The following is a 17,148-nucleotide window of genomic DNA, read 5'->3' as shown; positions in this document are numbered from 1 at the left end:
TGTTTCGAAACCGGGTCTCCTTTAAATCCCCTTCTAATGTTACCCAAATGTTCACCCAACCTCACCTGGAGGGGGCGTAGTGTGCGACCCACATAGTGGAGCCCACAGGGGCAAGTTAGAAGATATACCACTCCCTCTGGGGAACAGGTTATAAATGATTTAATAGGGAAGATTTGTTTAGTATTTCCTGAACAGAATTCTGTTGTTTTCTTTATCTTTATATTATTAATGGAACATACACAACATTTATTGCATTTGAAAAACCCTATCAAATTCTGAAAGAACATAGGTTTAATTGTCGGGGGGTCGCACACATTAGGTACGATTTTTTTTGTCTGATAGATGGCACACCCCTAAACACCACCTGTGGTTTCTCCGGGAGAAATGAACCCAGAATTTGGTCATTTTTGATTATGTGCCAATGCTTACGCACAATCTTCTTGACCGAAAAGTGTTGCTGAGAGAATCTAGTAACAAATGGGCATTGAAAATTGCTGTTAATATTATTCCCCTCCACCTCTGTTCTCTCTTTAAGTAAGAGGCTACGATCGATCTCTCGTACTTCTCTCAGTTTTTCTTTTAAATCTTGTTCCTCATAGCCTTTGGCCAATAATCTCTCTACGAGAACCCCAGCCTGTGTGTCAAAATCTTCCTCCCGTGAACAGTTACGCCTCATTCTGATGAACTGGCTTTTCGGAACGGACTGTAGCCACGCTTTATGGTGGCAACTGTCACGTGGGATAAATGCGTTACGATCAGTGTCCTTGAAAAACGTGGCTGTCAGTAAGGTATTTCCCTCATTCCAGATTTTTTTTTTTTTTTTTACAAATATAACTTTATTAAACTCCAAGCAAGGGAAGACAGTCCCCAGGGTACAATACAAGCAGGTAAATACAGAACGTCAAACAGATACATCAGTCTTATCAAGACTATACAGAAGATACCCATCAGATTTTCCCCCTTTTAAAAAAATATCCATAAAAAGGAAAAAGTAAGGAAAAAAAGAAACAAAGCCAAGATCCAGGGTCTCCCTAGTACCGAACCCCCCTAACCCAACCCCTCTCCGGGGGTGGGGGGGGGAACCATCTCTCCCATTTTCACTCTTTTCTACAGGGATAAAAAATATTAACAAAAGAAAAAAAAAAAGAGAAAAAAAAAAAAAAGAAAAGGGGGGGGCTATAAGTACACTAGGTCGAAACGTGTGCTACAGACAAAGTAACTGCTTTTACTTGTGTTTCTCCTGCCGCACTCTTAAAGTCCCATGCGGCAAAGTGGAACTTAGCAGAGCCGAACAGGGTGCAATGGCAAGTGATAGCGCATAGACCTGACCAAGAGGACTACCAATCCCTAAGACACCTGAAGGCTACGTCCTTCCAGCGAGAGTAAGAAGACATTCCATGGATCCCATGTCTGTTTGAAGGTTTCTTGTTTATTCTGAGCTGTCAGGATCAGATCTTCCATTTTCTTTATATCCTCTATTTTCCTGATCCACTGGGCAATAGAGGGAGGGGCACTCTGCTTCCAGTAAAGGGGGATGCAGGACTTCGCTGCATTCAATAGATGTCGCATAATAGATTTTTTATACTGCTTAATGGGAATCTGGGAATGGTGAAGAAGAAAGAAACCAGCCTCTTCTGGAATGGAGAAATCTGTAAACATTTGGGTTATACGGTGGATTTCCTTCCAGAAATACAACAATCTAGGGCATGACCAAAAAATGTGGAGCAAAGTGCCCTCGTTTTCGCCACATCTCCAGCACCTGTCTGAAGCAGATGGAAAGCATTTACGTATTTTCGACGGAGTTAAGTACCACCTAGTGAGTATTTTAAAGTTCGTCTCTTGTACCTTAGTACACAACGAGGTTTTAAAGGTCAAAGTGATAATACGTTGTTTCTGTATTGGAGAGAAAACACACCCAAGATCTCTCTCCCATCTCGCTAAACAAAACAGGTGGAGGTGGTCCTCTGGCTTATTCAAGAGAGCGTAAATCTGGGAGAGGCTATGAGCCAAGGGACCTTCACTCCTACATAATATCTCAAATCTTGTTGGGGGGCTAGTGAAGGCTGGGGGATTAGGAATGGAGTGTAAAAAGTGGTGTAGTTGCACCGCCCTCCAAAATGTTAAGCGATATAACCCCAACGGGTCAATTAGGGAGGGCATAGATGGCCACTGCCCATTAATAACGAATTTCGATGCATGATCTAGTGCTGAATCCCTGAGGCTTTTGTACTCTTGGGGATAATTCCCCGGCTCAAAATGTGGGTGTCCTAATATAGGGTACAGAGGAGATGTCAGGGAAGTAAGCTTATTCTGGGAAGCAATTAAGTGGCCAATTTTCAATGTCGCCCCAATAGTAGGGTGTGATTTTATCTCTACCGGTAGTGCTTGATAGCACCAAATGGCGCTTCTCAAGGGGAACCCTGATTGGGATTGCTCTAGTCGAACCCAATGCTTAATATGGCTGTTACGATTCCAGTCTAAAATGCGCTCTAAGTGGGAAGACAAGTAATAACGTCGTAGGTCAGGTAGGGCCAACCCCCCCTGCTGTCTGGACAGAGTTAATTGGGAGCACTTAAGTCTGGGTTTTTTATGTGCCCATATAAATTGAGTGATCAAAGTTTGAGTTTGTTTGAGAAAGGAAACCGGGATCCGAATGGGAAGAGCTCGGAAAAGGTATATAAACTTAGGAAGTATACTCATTTTAATTAAGTTGCATCTCCCGAACCAGGAGTGAAGGCCCGAGTGCCACTTATGCAACAGGCTGCGAGTTTCAACCAAAAGACTGGGGAAGTTCAACTTAAATGTATGCCCAATATCTGCTGGGATGTGGGTGCCTAAGTATTTGAGCGCTGAGTCAGTCCACTTAAGATGGAAACCTGATTGCAAGTCCTGTAGTGCATTCGGAGAGATAGCTATCCCCATAGCCTCATTCCAGATTTTAAGATCCAGAAAATTAATGGTATGTTGACTCGCTTCATATTTAAATTCTATCCCTCTATCGTTCCTATTAAGTTCCATCATAAATTCCTCAAGTGACTCAAAGGAGCCATTCCATAGGAGGAGGACGTCATCTATATACCTGGCCCAGAGGGCCAATTCAGGTCTCTTATCCAAATAGATGACGTCCTCCTCCCATTTCCCCATAAAGAGATTCGCCAAACTGGGGGCAAATTTAGCCCCCATGGCAACTCCCCTCTTTTGGAGAAAGAAACCTCCCGCGTGCCAAAAAAAGTTGTGCGTGGTGGCATATTCTAGGAGATCCATAATAAAATCCTTCTGTCTGTCTACCAAACCTGAATTTTTATCCCAAAAATATTTTACTGACCAAAGGCCCCAATCGTGTGGGATCACCGTATATAAGGATGACACATCCGCTGTGACCATCCAAACACCCTCCTGATATTGACTGTTTTTAAGGATATTAATAGTGTGACGTGTATCCTTAATGTAAGCACTTAAAAGTTTAACTAGAGGCTGTAGGAACCCGTCTATGTATTTCCCTGCTCTTGATGTTAGTGAGTCAATACCGCTGATAATGGGTCTACCCGGTGGGTGAACCGGATCTTTATGTATCTTAGGCAGATAGTACATGACAGGTAACCTTGAAGAGACAGGGACCAAGAAGGACTTCTCCTTCTTGTTTACAATGCCAATCTCAAAGCCTCGCTTGACAATATCCTCTAGTTCCTTTTTATATTTAAATCTTGGATCACCGGGTAGTGGAATATATGTATCAGTATCTCCAACTATTCTATTGAGTTCACCTAAATAATCCTCCTTATTTAATATCACAATCCCCCCTCCCTTATCCGCGGACCTAATGACCAGATTTTTCTGGTTACAAAGCTGGTTGAAACCCAATTGTAATTCCCTTGCCATCTTTACCTCTTTGATCTTTAGGCATTCAAGATCCCTAAGGACAACGTCCCTAAAGACCCTGATAGATGCAGATAGACCACCTGGGGGGTTGAAGAGGGATGCATTGTTTAAACCAGAATGTTTGATATCTGTCTGGCTAGTCGCATTCCTCTCCTGTATGTTAGACAACATGTACCTTTTTAACATTCAATTTTCTGGTATATTTTTGTATATCCATATACGTTTCGAATTTATTAAGAGCCTTAGGGGGGGCATATTTTAGCCCCTTATCTAAAACGGAAATCTCAGCCTCAGTAAGAATGACATTACTGAGATTGAAAATTCCCTCTCCGTTTATTCCCTTTTTCGTTTTGCTTTTTGATCTCCGTCCGCCTCTCTTTCCTCTCTGGGTTCTATTGATCTTTCTAGGCTTTGTTCCCCCCTGGGAAAACCCCACTGCTCTGAATGTTGTTCTTCCCATCGGGGGTATTGAGGAGGTCCCCACTCCAATTCCCTTCTTTGAGGATACGGGGGTTGGTACCATGGAGTCCTTTCTCTTCCTCCACCTCTTGGTCCCCTATATTCTCCTGGTAAATCCATCCTATTTTCAAAGTATGCGTCCTGGTTATTCATACCCTGGAATCTATTCTGAGTTGGAACATAGTATTCCTGGTACCTCTCATCCCTATATATGTTACCCTGGTTCCCATATGGTCCATACTCATTCCCATACATTCCATTTGGAAATGTAGTGTACGGGTAGTTATTCCCTTCCCTTCAATGATGTAAGACAAGGGAATAACTACCGAAATGGGAGGAGGACGTCATCTATTTGGATAAGAGACCTGAATTGGCCCTCTGGGCCAGGTATATAGATGACGTCCTCCTCCTATGGAATGGCTCCTTTGAGTCACTTGAGGAATTTATGATGGAACTTAATAGGAACGATGGAGGGATAGAATTTAAATATGAAGCGAGTCAACATACCATTAATTTTCTGGATCTTAAAATCTGGAATGAGGGAAATACCTTACTGACAGCCAAGTTTTTCAAGGACACTGATCGTAACGCATTTATCCCACGTGACAGTTGCCACCATAAAGCGAGGCTACAGTCCGTTCCGAAAAGCCAGTTCATCAGAATGAGGCGTAACTGTTCACGGGAGGAAGATTTTGACACACAGGCTGGGGTTCTCGTAGAGAGATTATTGGCCAAAGGCTATGAGGAACAAGATTTAAAAGAAAAACTGAGAGAAGTACGAGAGATCCGATCGTAGCCTCTTACTTAAAGAGAGAACAGAGGTGGAGGGGAATAATATTAACAGCAATTTTCAATGCCCATTTGTTACTAGATTCTCTCAGCAACACTTTTCGGTCAAGAAGATTGTGCGTAAGCATTGGCACATAATCAAAAATGACCAAATTCTGGGTTCATTTCTCCTGGAGAAACCACAGGTGGTGTTTAGGGGTGTGCCATCTATCAGCCAAAAAAAATCGCACCTAATGTGTGCGCCCCCCGACAATTAAACCTATGTTCTTTCAGAATTTGATAGGGTTTTTCAAATGCAATAAATGTTGTGTATGTTCCATTAATAATATAAAGATAAAGAAAACAACAGAATTCTGTTCAGGAAATACTAAACAAATCTTCCCTATTAAATCATTTATAACCTGTTCCCCAGAGGGAGTGGTATATCTTCTAACTTGCCCCTGTGGGCTCCACTATGTGGGTCGCACACTACGCCCCCTCCAGGTGAGGTTGGGTGAACATTTGGGTAACATTAGAAGGGGATTTAAAGGACACCCGGTTTCGAAACATTATTTGGAAGTACATGATCGTGACCCTCGGGGAACATGCCTCCTGGGAATCGATAAATTACAGCTACCCTGGAGAGGAGGCCCTAAAAAGAGGGCAATTTCAAAACTCGAAATGAGTTGGATATATAAAATTAAGAGCCTTAAGCCTTTTGGACTCAATGTAGATATAGAAATTAATGCTTTTATAGATAATGCGTGAGGGGTATGAATTACAATTGATATATAATACAAATATGTCTGTTCGGGGGAATGGTTTATTTATTTATTTTTGTTTATTTTTGTTCCTTTTTTCATAGATTTTTTATTTGTCTCCTCTTATTTTTGAACTAAATGAGGACAGACCACTTCCTTTTATTTAGATTTTTTTAAAAAATGGTTTCCTAATATGAACTGGACACCGTGGGCCATTCGAACCTGATTAGTCATACACTCTTCGATATGTGTTTTCATCTTCGAGATGTGCAGTTCATGTATGGGTTCAATCCATAAGAAAATAGAGCTCGAGCTCAGGTTTTGTTCCAGACCCGGACCGCGTTTGGTCTCCACGAAAATGGAGACCTGGGCGGGACCAATGGTTTGTGAGATGAGGGATTCGATTCATTTCTATAACCTTCGAAAAGATGGTAGTCGTTCGGAAGTAAGGCTTGCTTCGGCCGGAATGCTGACCTTTACCTCTTTCGAATGCAATCGAGGTTTGATTTAATCGTAATGCTTCGTTTCAGACCCGGACCGTGTTTTGGTCTCCATGAAAATGGCGACCTGGGCGGGACTAATGGTTTGTGGGGCGAGGGATTCGGTTCATTTCTATAACCTTTGAAAAAATGGTAACTGTTCGGAAGTGAGGCTTGGTTCGGCCGGAAAGCCGACCCTCACCTCTTTCGAACGCAATCAAGGCTTGGTTTAGTCGTAATGCTATTTAAACGTGATGGATCAGCATATCACCTGTGCCCCAGGAGGATGTAAGTTTTTACGAAACATGTCGGGCTGTTTGTGCTGATACCACCACGCTTAGAATATTCCCTAGCACGGGTGTATATTTGTTCTTATTTTTAACCATTTTTTTTATTTGTTAGAATCAGACCGATTCGGTCATACCTTTGGTCTATTGTATATTAAAAAATTTCCTCTAGAATCGGACCTATTCGGTCATATCTTTGGTCTGCTGTAGGTTTGAAAAAAATTTTTTTTTATATTTTTTTAATAAAATTACCGCTTGCCAAACGGTACGTTCACGATCGGAGTCCTTCTTTGTTTCCCCCTTCCTTCTACTCGTGGCCGAGAGGCCCGAGTAGTTTGTGTCTTATCACAGGTTTGCGTATTGAAAAACCTTGACATCGGACGATTTACTGGGGAGCCATAAACAAACTCCAGACGTACAGAGAGATCGGATTACCACGATCTACGGTGTTCGAGAAGGGAAGTAGGACGTACGGAATTGTTGTAATCTATGCCGATTACTTCCGAATGATCCACATCTATCCATGCGTTTAGCAGCACAACGGAACGGATTACACGTAAAAGAACCCCGCAGAGGGCTGTCTGCTCGCGCTAACGACTCCATTGACTGGGAGTCCACCCATTGTGGTAAGGGTCAAACTTTTTTCAGCTTTGGATTTGTAAGAAGATTACACTGAATTCGTAAAAAGGATTGATTTTCCTATCCATTGGTTTTCCTTGGAAACAGAGTCCCTTATTACAAAAAGACTTCCTTTCTTGATTGAACTTTACACAGGATGTTTTTTGATTTATAATCTCAATAATTTGCATTTGATTTTTCACTTTTATCTTTCATGTAATTTCAGCGCATATTTTATGTATTACCTTGGGGAGATGCAGACTAGAATACTGCGAACAGCAAATGATATCACCTGTGATGTATTTCAGTTCTCTTGCAAACCTGGCCTGTTTGTGGGCCCTGAGGACAGGGTTGATGACCGTGGTTTGGTTTCAACTGAACCCCACATTTTCCACTTCTTGATTAGAGTCTGAACCCTGCTGATTGGCATTCTCCATTCCTTAGATATCTTTTTATATCCTTTCCTTTTATATCCCTTTTTGTTTAATACAGTTCAACTACCTTTTCCCGCAGATCCTTTGCCAATTCTTTTGCTTTCCCTGTGGCTCAGAATCCAGAAACATCAGTGCAGCACTGGATGAAAGATGCAAGGGTCTGTTAGGAGTCCAGAAACTCATTGACCTTTTATACACACACTAATTACAAGCAAACAAATCACAGGTGAGAATGGTTACCTTTAATAGCCTATCAAACCCCTTTGTGTCAACTTGTGAGTATGTTATCAGGCCAAAATCACCAGGGGATATAAACTTTTGATCAGGGTCATTTGGGTAGTTTCTGTTGTGATTATGATTTAAAAAGTGTAGTTGATAATAAATGGCTGCAGCCAAACACTAACCATGAGTAAAAGAAAAGTTTGTGTTATCATTCATATTCTCTGAAAAATGGCCACAAAATCAAAAAAACTGCCAAGGTATGTAAACTTATGAGCGTGTGTGTGTGTATATAATATACAATTTTTTTTAACAAATGTTTTATATTATACGACATATAACCTTGCCATACCTGTTGAAAATACCTGTTGATCTTGCCAGAAATATTGTGATTTGCCAGGGTCTGTGCTCCTTGCTTGTGCTTTTTGTTATCAGTTACATTGTTCTCAGATGTCTCTGGGGACTACAGAATGATGCTCTTCTGTTATCGAGAAGAGGATAGGGTGTAGTCCGGGAGTACTGTCCTGTATCTTTTTGTCCTAATACAGTATGATGAATGAGCATTGCCATCCTAGGAATAGGCTCAGATTGGAGATAAAAGAATGGAGAGGAATATGTAAAGCACAGCAAAATAAAGTTTTTGCTTATAAACAAAAGTAGCAGTAGTTGGGCAACCCTAACCCCTGGACATTTTGCATTTAGCATTTTTGACACCTGGAGCATTTTTTTTTTTTTTTTTTAACTATTTGACAAGAAAGTTTCCTTACTTTAATGCTCATTAAACATAAATTATATGTTATAAAGAAAAAAAAAAGGAAAAAAAACCCGAACAAAGTTTCTAGAACATATCCCCTATCCCCTGTCACCACTATTATTGGCTATTATCTGCTATTAACCGCTTAAGCCCCAGACCATTTTGCTTGCCAAAGACCAGACCACTTTTTGCGATTCGGCACTGCGTCGATTTAACTGACAATTGCACGGTCGTGCGATGTGGCTCCCAAACAAAATTGACGTCCTTTTTTTTCCCCCCCAAATAGAGCTTTCATTTGGTGGTTTTTGATCACCTCTGTTTTTTTTGCGCTATAAACAAACAGCGACCATTTTGAAAAAACACATTATTTTTATCTTTTTGCTATAATAAATATCCTCAAAAAATATATTTTTTAAATTACGTATTCTTCTACATATTTATCATGACTGCGACATTATGGCAGACACATCAGACAATTTTGACACATTTTTGGGACCATTGGCTTTAATACAGCGATCAGTGCGATTAAAATTGCATTGATTACTGTAAAAATGTCAATGGCCGTAAAAGGGTTAATATGTATCCTAGGAAGTGTTCTAACTGAAGGGGGGGTGGGACTGTGCAGGGAAACTAACAGATCGCTGTTCATACTCTGTATGGACAGACGATCTGTCAGTTCACTGCTCAGAGAACCCAGAAACTGTGTGTTTACACACTCCGCTCCTGGTTCTCCATGTGCCTCGAGCGATCGCAGGAGCCCGGCGGGAGACCACCGGGCACTCGCATTGGGCCAGGGAGCGAGTGGGTGGCATGCGCGCACCCCAAGTGGCGAGCAAGCACCCCCCCCAGTGCCCGTTTATGCTACCGACATAGCATAACAGCGATTCGTGCATCCAAGCCATGCTGCCTCAGTACAATTGCAGCGGCTGGTCGGCTTGCGGTTTAAAATGCAGCTTGAAATTGCTTTGCTTTACACAGCACAGGCAGCTGTCAAACTGCAGCAACCCCAGTGTAAAATGACACTGGTGCCAGGATAATGCAGTGTAACAATGTATTTCTTATTTAATTTATATGTTTAATTAAATGTAACCTTTAATGTGCATGGGACATTGGTTGAAAACGCCAAATATAAAAAGGGGGAATTGTTTGGGACTTTAAATGAGGTATATGATCAAACAAGCAAACACCTCCATCCCTATTCATTGTTAAGAGAAAGGGGGGAATTTGGGACTGTTAGTGAGATTTGTGTTTGGACAAAAGTAAATATAAATAAATTGCACAATAAAGAGGAAGTTTAGGCTGCTTTCACACTGGGGCGGTATTCAGGCGTTACAGCGCTATAAATAGCGCCTGTGTAACGCCTGAAAAAAACCGGCCCCTTTAACTCCAGTGTGAAAGCCGGAGGGCTTTCACACTGGAGCGATGCGCTGGCAGGACGGTGAAAAAAGTCCTGCTAGCCGCATCTTTGCAGCGGTGAAGGAGCGGTGTATTCACCGCTCCTATACCGCTGCTACCCATTGAAATCAATGGGACACCGCGGCAATACCGCCGGCAAAGCGCCGCTGCAGCGGCGCTTTGCGGGCGGGTTTAATCCCTTTTCGGCCGCTAGCGGGGGTTAAAACCACCCCGCTAGCGCCCGCACACCGCCGCTAAAAGGACGGTAAAGCGCCGCTAAAAATAGCGGCGCTTTACCGCCGACGCTGCTCTCGCCCCAGTGTGAAAGCAGCCTTATTCATATAAATGCACATGGGACATGGTACATGACAGATATGATGAGCTGATAAAATAAAAATCCCATTATTGCACATGATATATAAAACCAAAAAATTATTGAAGTAAACGCATGATTGGTTAAAAGCACCTTGCAAGTAAAAATATAATGTTTTAACTCATTTCTTTTTTCCCATTGGAAATATATTATTTTTCTGCAGATTTTTTTTAAACTTTTTTTTTTTTTTTTTTTTTTTTTCAACGTCGCATTAAAAAGGCACAAAACTTGAAAAGAAAACTCTTTCATTTGCAAATAACTTTACCATTACCTATTTTAAATTAAAGGGTATGGCACTACACAATACATAACATGTACATACTGTATAAACCCTTTATTTTTTTTCAAGGTAAGCATTTGCTTGTGTCTTTATCTGAAATAATGCATTTCCAAGTAAAACAAAATAGTTTCTTATGTGTGAGCCCTCAATGACGTGGTTGTTTGGACATTTTATTGGAGATGTGCTCTTCAATGCTGTGACCTTAACTTAAAGTGCAGGTTAGGAACTGCAGCCTCCACAGCCAATCTTCTGGATGACATTGAAGGACATTCTTGCGGTAAACTTTTTAAATGTATTTTCACATAGCAAAAAATGTATGTGTTCACAATGACCTTGGTGGTTGAGAGGTTGGCACTTTTGCTTTAAAGTGCTGGACTTGGGGTATGAATCCAAACCGGGACATCATCTTCATTGAGTTTGCATATTTGTATGTTTTCTCCTGTGTACCGGTTTTGACTTATATTCTGAAATATCGTGGTAGCGGGTTACTTGTCCCCATGTCAAACTGGTTCTATAGTGTGTGAATGTGATTGGGACATTAGCGTGTTGGCTTCATTGGTGGGACTAGGACAGATAAAATGACTTTGCATAATATGTTGCTGCTATATAATTACTGTAAGTGAATTACCGAATGGCAAGCCTCAGTATACTGACATATGGGTTTCCAATAGATTACTGTGCCTGAAGCTATAGATTGATTTTTTTTTTTTTTTTTTACTTTTGTTTCAGATGAAGATGTCCAGGCAAGAATGAAACAGCTCAATAACGAAGGAGAGGAAACACAAAAATGAGGACAATCAAAGTCAGTTTATTTTTTTTTCTAGTAGCTTCCATAATGGTGTGAAAGCAACTTGGTATTATTAGTGGCATTTATAGTATGAATTCTAAAGACAGCTTATTACTGAAGATCTTTTAGATAAGATTGATTTTTCTTCTGACATGCTTTAGATTTGCTGTTAGCATATGTATAAACTGAAGGTCATTGAAGACAAGCCTGTATTACAAATGCATGTCAAACTTTTACATCTTATGGGATATTTCATCACCTTAAACATTTCTTATTTAAGAATATTGTAATAACAGGGAAAATAGGTAATTAAACCAGGGTTTTATACACTATACTAATGAAACCTGGATACAAGAGATCCAGCCTTAACATTATTTAAATAATATAATTAAATCTAAAGCTTATAGAATGCAACTGTTAGGAGTATGTAATAGACAGTGCAGCTGTCAGGGCAGTGGTCAGGACTGTACAATAAACATAGCTTACAGAGCTATGAATATGTAATAAACAGCACAGTTAGAGTGCAGCAGTCAGGAGTAAATCTGGGGAGTCTCTCACGTTTTTGTGGTGTTCAGTGGAATGCCCTGTACATTGGTCATAGACAGCGATGTTGTGCTTCATTGTCTATTGTACAGGAATGCCTATAAAAGTACCTTTCATGATTTAATAGTTCATAGCCGCATTTGCCTTTTTTTATTTATTTTTAATTTTTTATTCCTGCCTGTCAAACTATACCACCAGCGTAAGCTTTTTATGACTGCTATTTAACCAACTTCTAGGTCCCCCGATGATTTTATTTAACATGTATAAACAAAATGATTACTTGAATATGTAAACGTTTTTTTTTTTTTTTTTTCTATCTTTCTAGATCTTAAATTCCGTCAAAACCTCTTTCTGGGTCCCAATGGCTGATGGAAACACAACTACAGACACAAGACATTTGGCTACCTGTTGTGGTACAGTCCACCCCTTGTAGAAGATATACAGTATACATGGCACAACATTTATAATCACTTATTTTAGTATCTGCTGAGGGCAGTCAAATCTCAGAGACATTTTAGTAGCCATTCTGCTTTATTAATTGTATGTTTTAAAATGGTACAAATTGTATACAACTTTGTTTTTAACTTTTTTCCCCTTTTCTTACAGGATAATGTTGTCCTGTCTGTGAAATGTTTAACAGAAATACAGCACAGATTTTTTTTTAAGTTGTTTTTAGTATAGATATTGCTAAAATGGGTATCTGTATTATGGCCTAGATGAAAGGGCCCAAAGTAAACACATCTGCAGACAATAGATAGTGGTTGGCGATCATAGAAAGATCCAGCCATCTTGTTTTTATCTGGTGCTGAGATATACATGTATTCTAGTATGTTATCAGTGTGCATTTGTTATAAATACTGTTCTGCTCATCTTTTCACTGATACTGGGGTCACCAGCCTAAAAATGTCCTACTGGTCAATAATTGTACAGTTTGAGTACCCTAGGGTTATCTGTGGCAGTTGTTTGTAATCTGTTACAGCCCAGTTGTTGCCTACACCTTTCAAACCTGTATAGGACAGGGCTCATGGGTACCAAACACCGCACTGTTGATTTGCACATCTATTCAGTATTTAAACATTTGCTATAAGTGGTTTGACCTGTCCTAGATTAGAGTTTACATCAGCTCTGTGCCCATTCGTTATTAAATCATGTTGGTCAGTAGCATGTCTCTGATAACCCTTAAGATCAAACTAATACATTAGGTACAAACTCTACATAGCTTTACAGAACTATAACATTTTAAAAGACGTAGCCAGCAAGTTTGTGCTTATGAAAAGTTAATAAATAAATAGCTTTTATTTTTAAAAGCAATATCCTTAACTTGACTCTCAAAGTAGTGATTTCAACTGTTATTTGGTATAGTTATTAGAAGTTAGTCAAGGTTCCCTAGAGCATAAAAGCAAATCTTGATTATTCATAGTATTTCAAGTAAAATATTTTTGCATATTTATGTTCTGGTATTTGAAAATATTTTTGGATTGCAGCTATAATGGCTAACAGATTAACAGGCTACATTTTCTAGCTTGTGATAAGTTATCTGGCTTTAAGATTTTATATAGGGTATTCATAACATAGGTAAGAAATAGCTAATCTACCTGTAAAGACAGTTTGCATTAGTTTAAACACCCATTTCTTCATATAATTCATAGGTATATTCCTCCTAGCAACACTACACCATTTGGCCTGTGTAGACAGGAAAGGGCAAGTTCCTCCATTTTGTAAAAATACTTAAATTGGATAAATATTGACCTAGTAGAAGAGTAAAAAGTACATGGTCGTGAATTATAATATGTTTGGTAAATAACTACACAAAGTACAGAGATTGCTATTTTTTAGCCTGTATGTGTTTTCTTGATGAACCCCAATGCATGGTTTGCAAAGGAGTGTGTAATTTAATGGGACAGGGACACTTGCTGCAATGAAAAGGGACACTCAATCTAACAGAGAGCAGTGTGTGCCTAGGTTTCCCTAATGGGAGAGTTCTGCTTTAGGCCGGGTTCACAAGTGTGGTACGTTTTTTCTGCATCGTGTTTTTATGGGCCTTTTACACACGTTTTTTTTTTTTTTTTTTTTTAAACAAACAGGTTTATTAATCAATTGAAAAAATACAGAAAACAGATACATACACATGGCTTAGGTGGAGTATAAACACCATCGGGGGTTCACCCCTAATACATTAAGGAAATACACTGTGAGGAGCAGATTATCATTACAATGTCATCATCCCACCTCCCCTGGCAGAAGCCCGCCACCACCCCCTCCAAGGCACATGCCTAGAGCTTCAAGGCGTACCCATTCTAAACTATACATGTTTCCAAGGCATCCAACCACCTATCCCACACCTTGTTGTATTTGGCAGGGCAACCGCGGTGCCTATATACTAATTTTATATATGGCAATTTACTGTTGACTTCTATGATCCAATCTCGGACTATAGGAGGAACCGAGCGCATCCAATTTTTCGCTATCAGTTTCCTTGCAATAAACAACGTTGAATGTACAAATGTTGTCAGGTATGTGTCCAGAGTATTGTCCGGAAACATCCCCAGCACACACACTTTCGGGTCCAGTTGGAGGGGTGATCCCATGTGGTCATGTAGGAAATTGATTATTTGTGCCCAATATGATTGGATCTCAGGGCATGCCCACATTAAGTGGTAGAATGTTCCAGTGGGACTGGGGCACATAGGGCACCCTGGACTATGACCGGGCCGGAATTTCGCCAGCCTGGCAGGGGTAAGGTACGATTTGTGGATTATATACAATTGACGATCAGGCAATTTCAATGATACCTGCTTAATATTTTCAAGCATCTCGTCCCAGTCCGACCCCTCCAACGGACCCAAATCCTCCTCCCATCTGACCCTGGCTCTCTGAGATCTGCATCACCGCCCTTGACCTTAGTAGATTATACATATTGGAGATCAATTGAGCCGAGTTGTCACCCATCAGCAACTCAACCATGGACAATGTCTGGACGTTCGGCAGGCCTTCAGCAAACTGGGATCTAAGTGCGTGTCGTAGCTGTAAGTATCGGAAATGCATATAGTGGGGCAGGTCAAACTCTGCCTGTAACGAAGAAAAAGCACGTATTCCGAGTGGGGATATGACTTGGTGTAGAAAAAGAATACCCCTAGAGGCCCATAGTTCAACCCCAGGGATATCCAGTAGCTCCTGCAACATGGGGTTGCACCACGGGGGGTATGTGAATGGTGAAAGTCTGCGCCGATAACTCCCATCGCTAACTTCCAAATCTTTCTGTGGTATGATAACAATTGAGTTTGGGCGTCTCCCGCCCTCCCTCCCCGAAAAAGCATTTGTATAGGAGTATGAGTATGGAGACCCTCCCCTCTACCCACCAGCGTCTGATATCTTTCCCCATCCGATCTATGCAGGTGGTAAAAATGTGAAAGTTGTGCCGCCATATAGTAAGCACGGAAGTCCGGGAGGGCTGCCCCCCCTGAACAGGACGGGGTCTTAAGGGTATTCCAAGCCAGCTTATGTCTAGATGAGCCCCAAATAAACGTGTTAAGAATGTTGTCTAGTGATTTAAAAATTCGGAGTGGGATCATAACCGGGGAATGCCAGAGCGCGTAGAGGATCTTAGGCAACAAAATCATTTTCGTCAAATTAACCCTGCCCATAACCCCAAGAGGGAGACGGGACGAGGCCTGGGCACGTGCTTTTAAAAATAAAAATAGGGGTTCGATATTATGTAATCCCGTGGTTCCCTTGTAATGCGTATCCCCAGGTACTGGATCTCAGACACCCTGGATAGTGGGAGGGAGGTTGCACAACAGTCTGGCACAGACACGTCCAGGGGCAGAACCTGCAATTTGGACCAGTTTATTCTTAAGCCCGAGTGGTTGCCAAACTCCCCCAACACCTCCAGGGCAGTCTGCAGCGACGGCCCCTCATCCTCCAAGTACAAAAGAGTGTGGTCCGCATACATACTCACTGATTCCACCAGAGTGCCACTGCCAAGGCCGACCACTCCCGGGTTTTGCCGGAGCCTGGCCGCCAGGGGTTCCGCTGCGAGGGCATACAAAAGAGGAGAAAGCGGGCATCCCTGGCGAGTACCCCACCCAATGGGGAAAGGGTCCACCCAGCCGTTTACCGCGACCCTAGCCATCGGCCGATAATAGAGTAATGTAACCCATTTTACAAAGTTGGGGCCAAAGCCGAATCGCCCCAGACATTCCCAAAGGTAATCCCACTCGATAGAGTTGAAGGCCTTGGCCGCATCCAAGGGCACCACTGCCCTTTTACACACATGTTTAGGTGCGCTGCTGTTAAGTTCTATTAGAACAAATGTTCACTTTGATGCGCTTTCATGAAAATGCAAGTTCTAGGAGTTTAATGGCAGCCGCACCTAAAAACACAACACAAAAAACTGCACTGCACTGACATGAATTGGGCGTTAAAGGGAAGGACAGATGATGGGAGGAGATAAACAGAGAGAAGAATGTAGAGACAGAATAGCAAGGAAAACCTTTTCCTGCCCCCATGTCAGTCTCTCTGTTAGCTGACATCTTCATCTAAATACACAAACCAAAAATAGTGTCTTTATTTTACACCTTTTTTTTTTTTTTTTTTTTAAATAAACAAAGCAATTTAAAAGTAAAAATGGAAATCTGTATAAATTCCATTGTGTCCCAGATCCGATTATGGTAGCACTTGTGTTGCCTGTACAGCTGCATGCTTGAAGAGGCTGCATTTAGAACATTTATTGAAAAAACTAAAAATACAACCTACAGTATATTCACAGCTGTGACCCTTGACTAGGTAAAGTGGATTTGTAAGTATATTTGAATCACTATAGGAGTATTTACATAAAAACACTTGGATCTGAGTTTTTTGGGCAAAAGTAGTTCAATCATCAATATACACACATTGGTATAGTTACATATTATTTGCAAATAAAACCCAAAACAAGGTTTACAAGACAATGTACAGTACATGTATGGTGGGTTATGTAATATTTACATATAACACAAGACAATGTACAGTACATGTACGATGGGTTATATAATCCTAAAAATAACACACAAGACAATATACAGTACAAGTATGCTGGGTTACATGATATTACAAATAACACACAATACAATG

The 17,148-nt window shown here is 40.9% G+C and overlaps 1 protein-coding gene across 3 annotated transcripts in view; it reads left to right on the top strand.

Annotated features, from left to right (window-relative positions):
* The window catches only part of CUEDC1 (CUE domain containing 1), a 163,043-nt gene extending 146,413 nt beyond the window's left edge, over positions 1 to 16,630 (top strand). For all 3 annotated transcript variants that reach the window (XM_077481124.1, XM_077481123.1, XM_077481125.1), the window contains 3 exons: positions 10,925 to 10,983; positions 11,436 to 11,508; positions 12,362 to 16,630. In XM_077481124.1, the coding sequence (XP_077337250.1) occupies positions 10,925 to 10,983; positions 11,436 to 11,497 (121 nt within the window). In that variant the 3' untranslated portion in view covers positions 11,498 to 11,508; positions 12,362 to 16,630. The remainder of the gene's footprint in view (positions 1 to 10,924; positions 10,984 to 11,435; positions 11,509 to 12,361) is intronic.
* Positions 16,631 to 17,148: the final 518 nt, after the last annotated feature.

Source organism: Lithobates pipiens, unplaced genomic scaffold (assembly GCF_037356315.1).
Source record: "Lithobates pipiens isolate NorthernLeopardFrog02 unplaced genomic scaffold, aLitPip1_a1.2 Scaffold_16, whole genome shotgun sequence".
In the NCBI taxonomy this organism is placed as follows: domain Eukaryota; kingdom Metazoa; phylum Chordata; class Amphibia; order Anura; family Ranidae; genus Lithobates; species Lithobates pipiens.
This window is presented reverse-complemented; position numbering and strand designations above follow the sequence as displayed.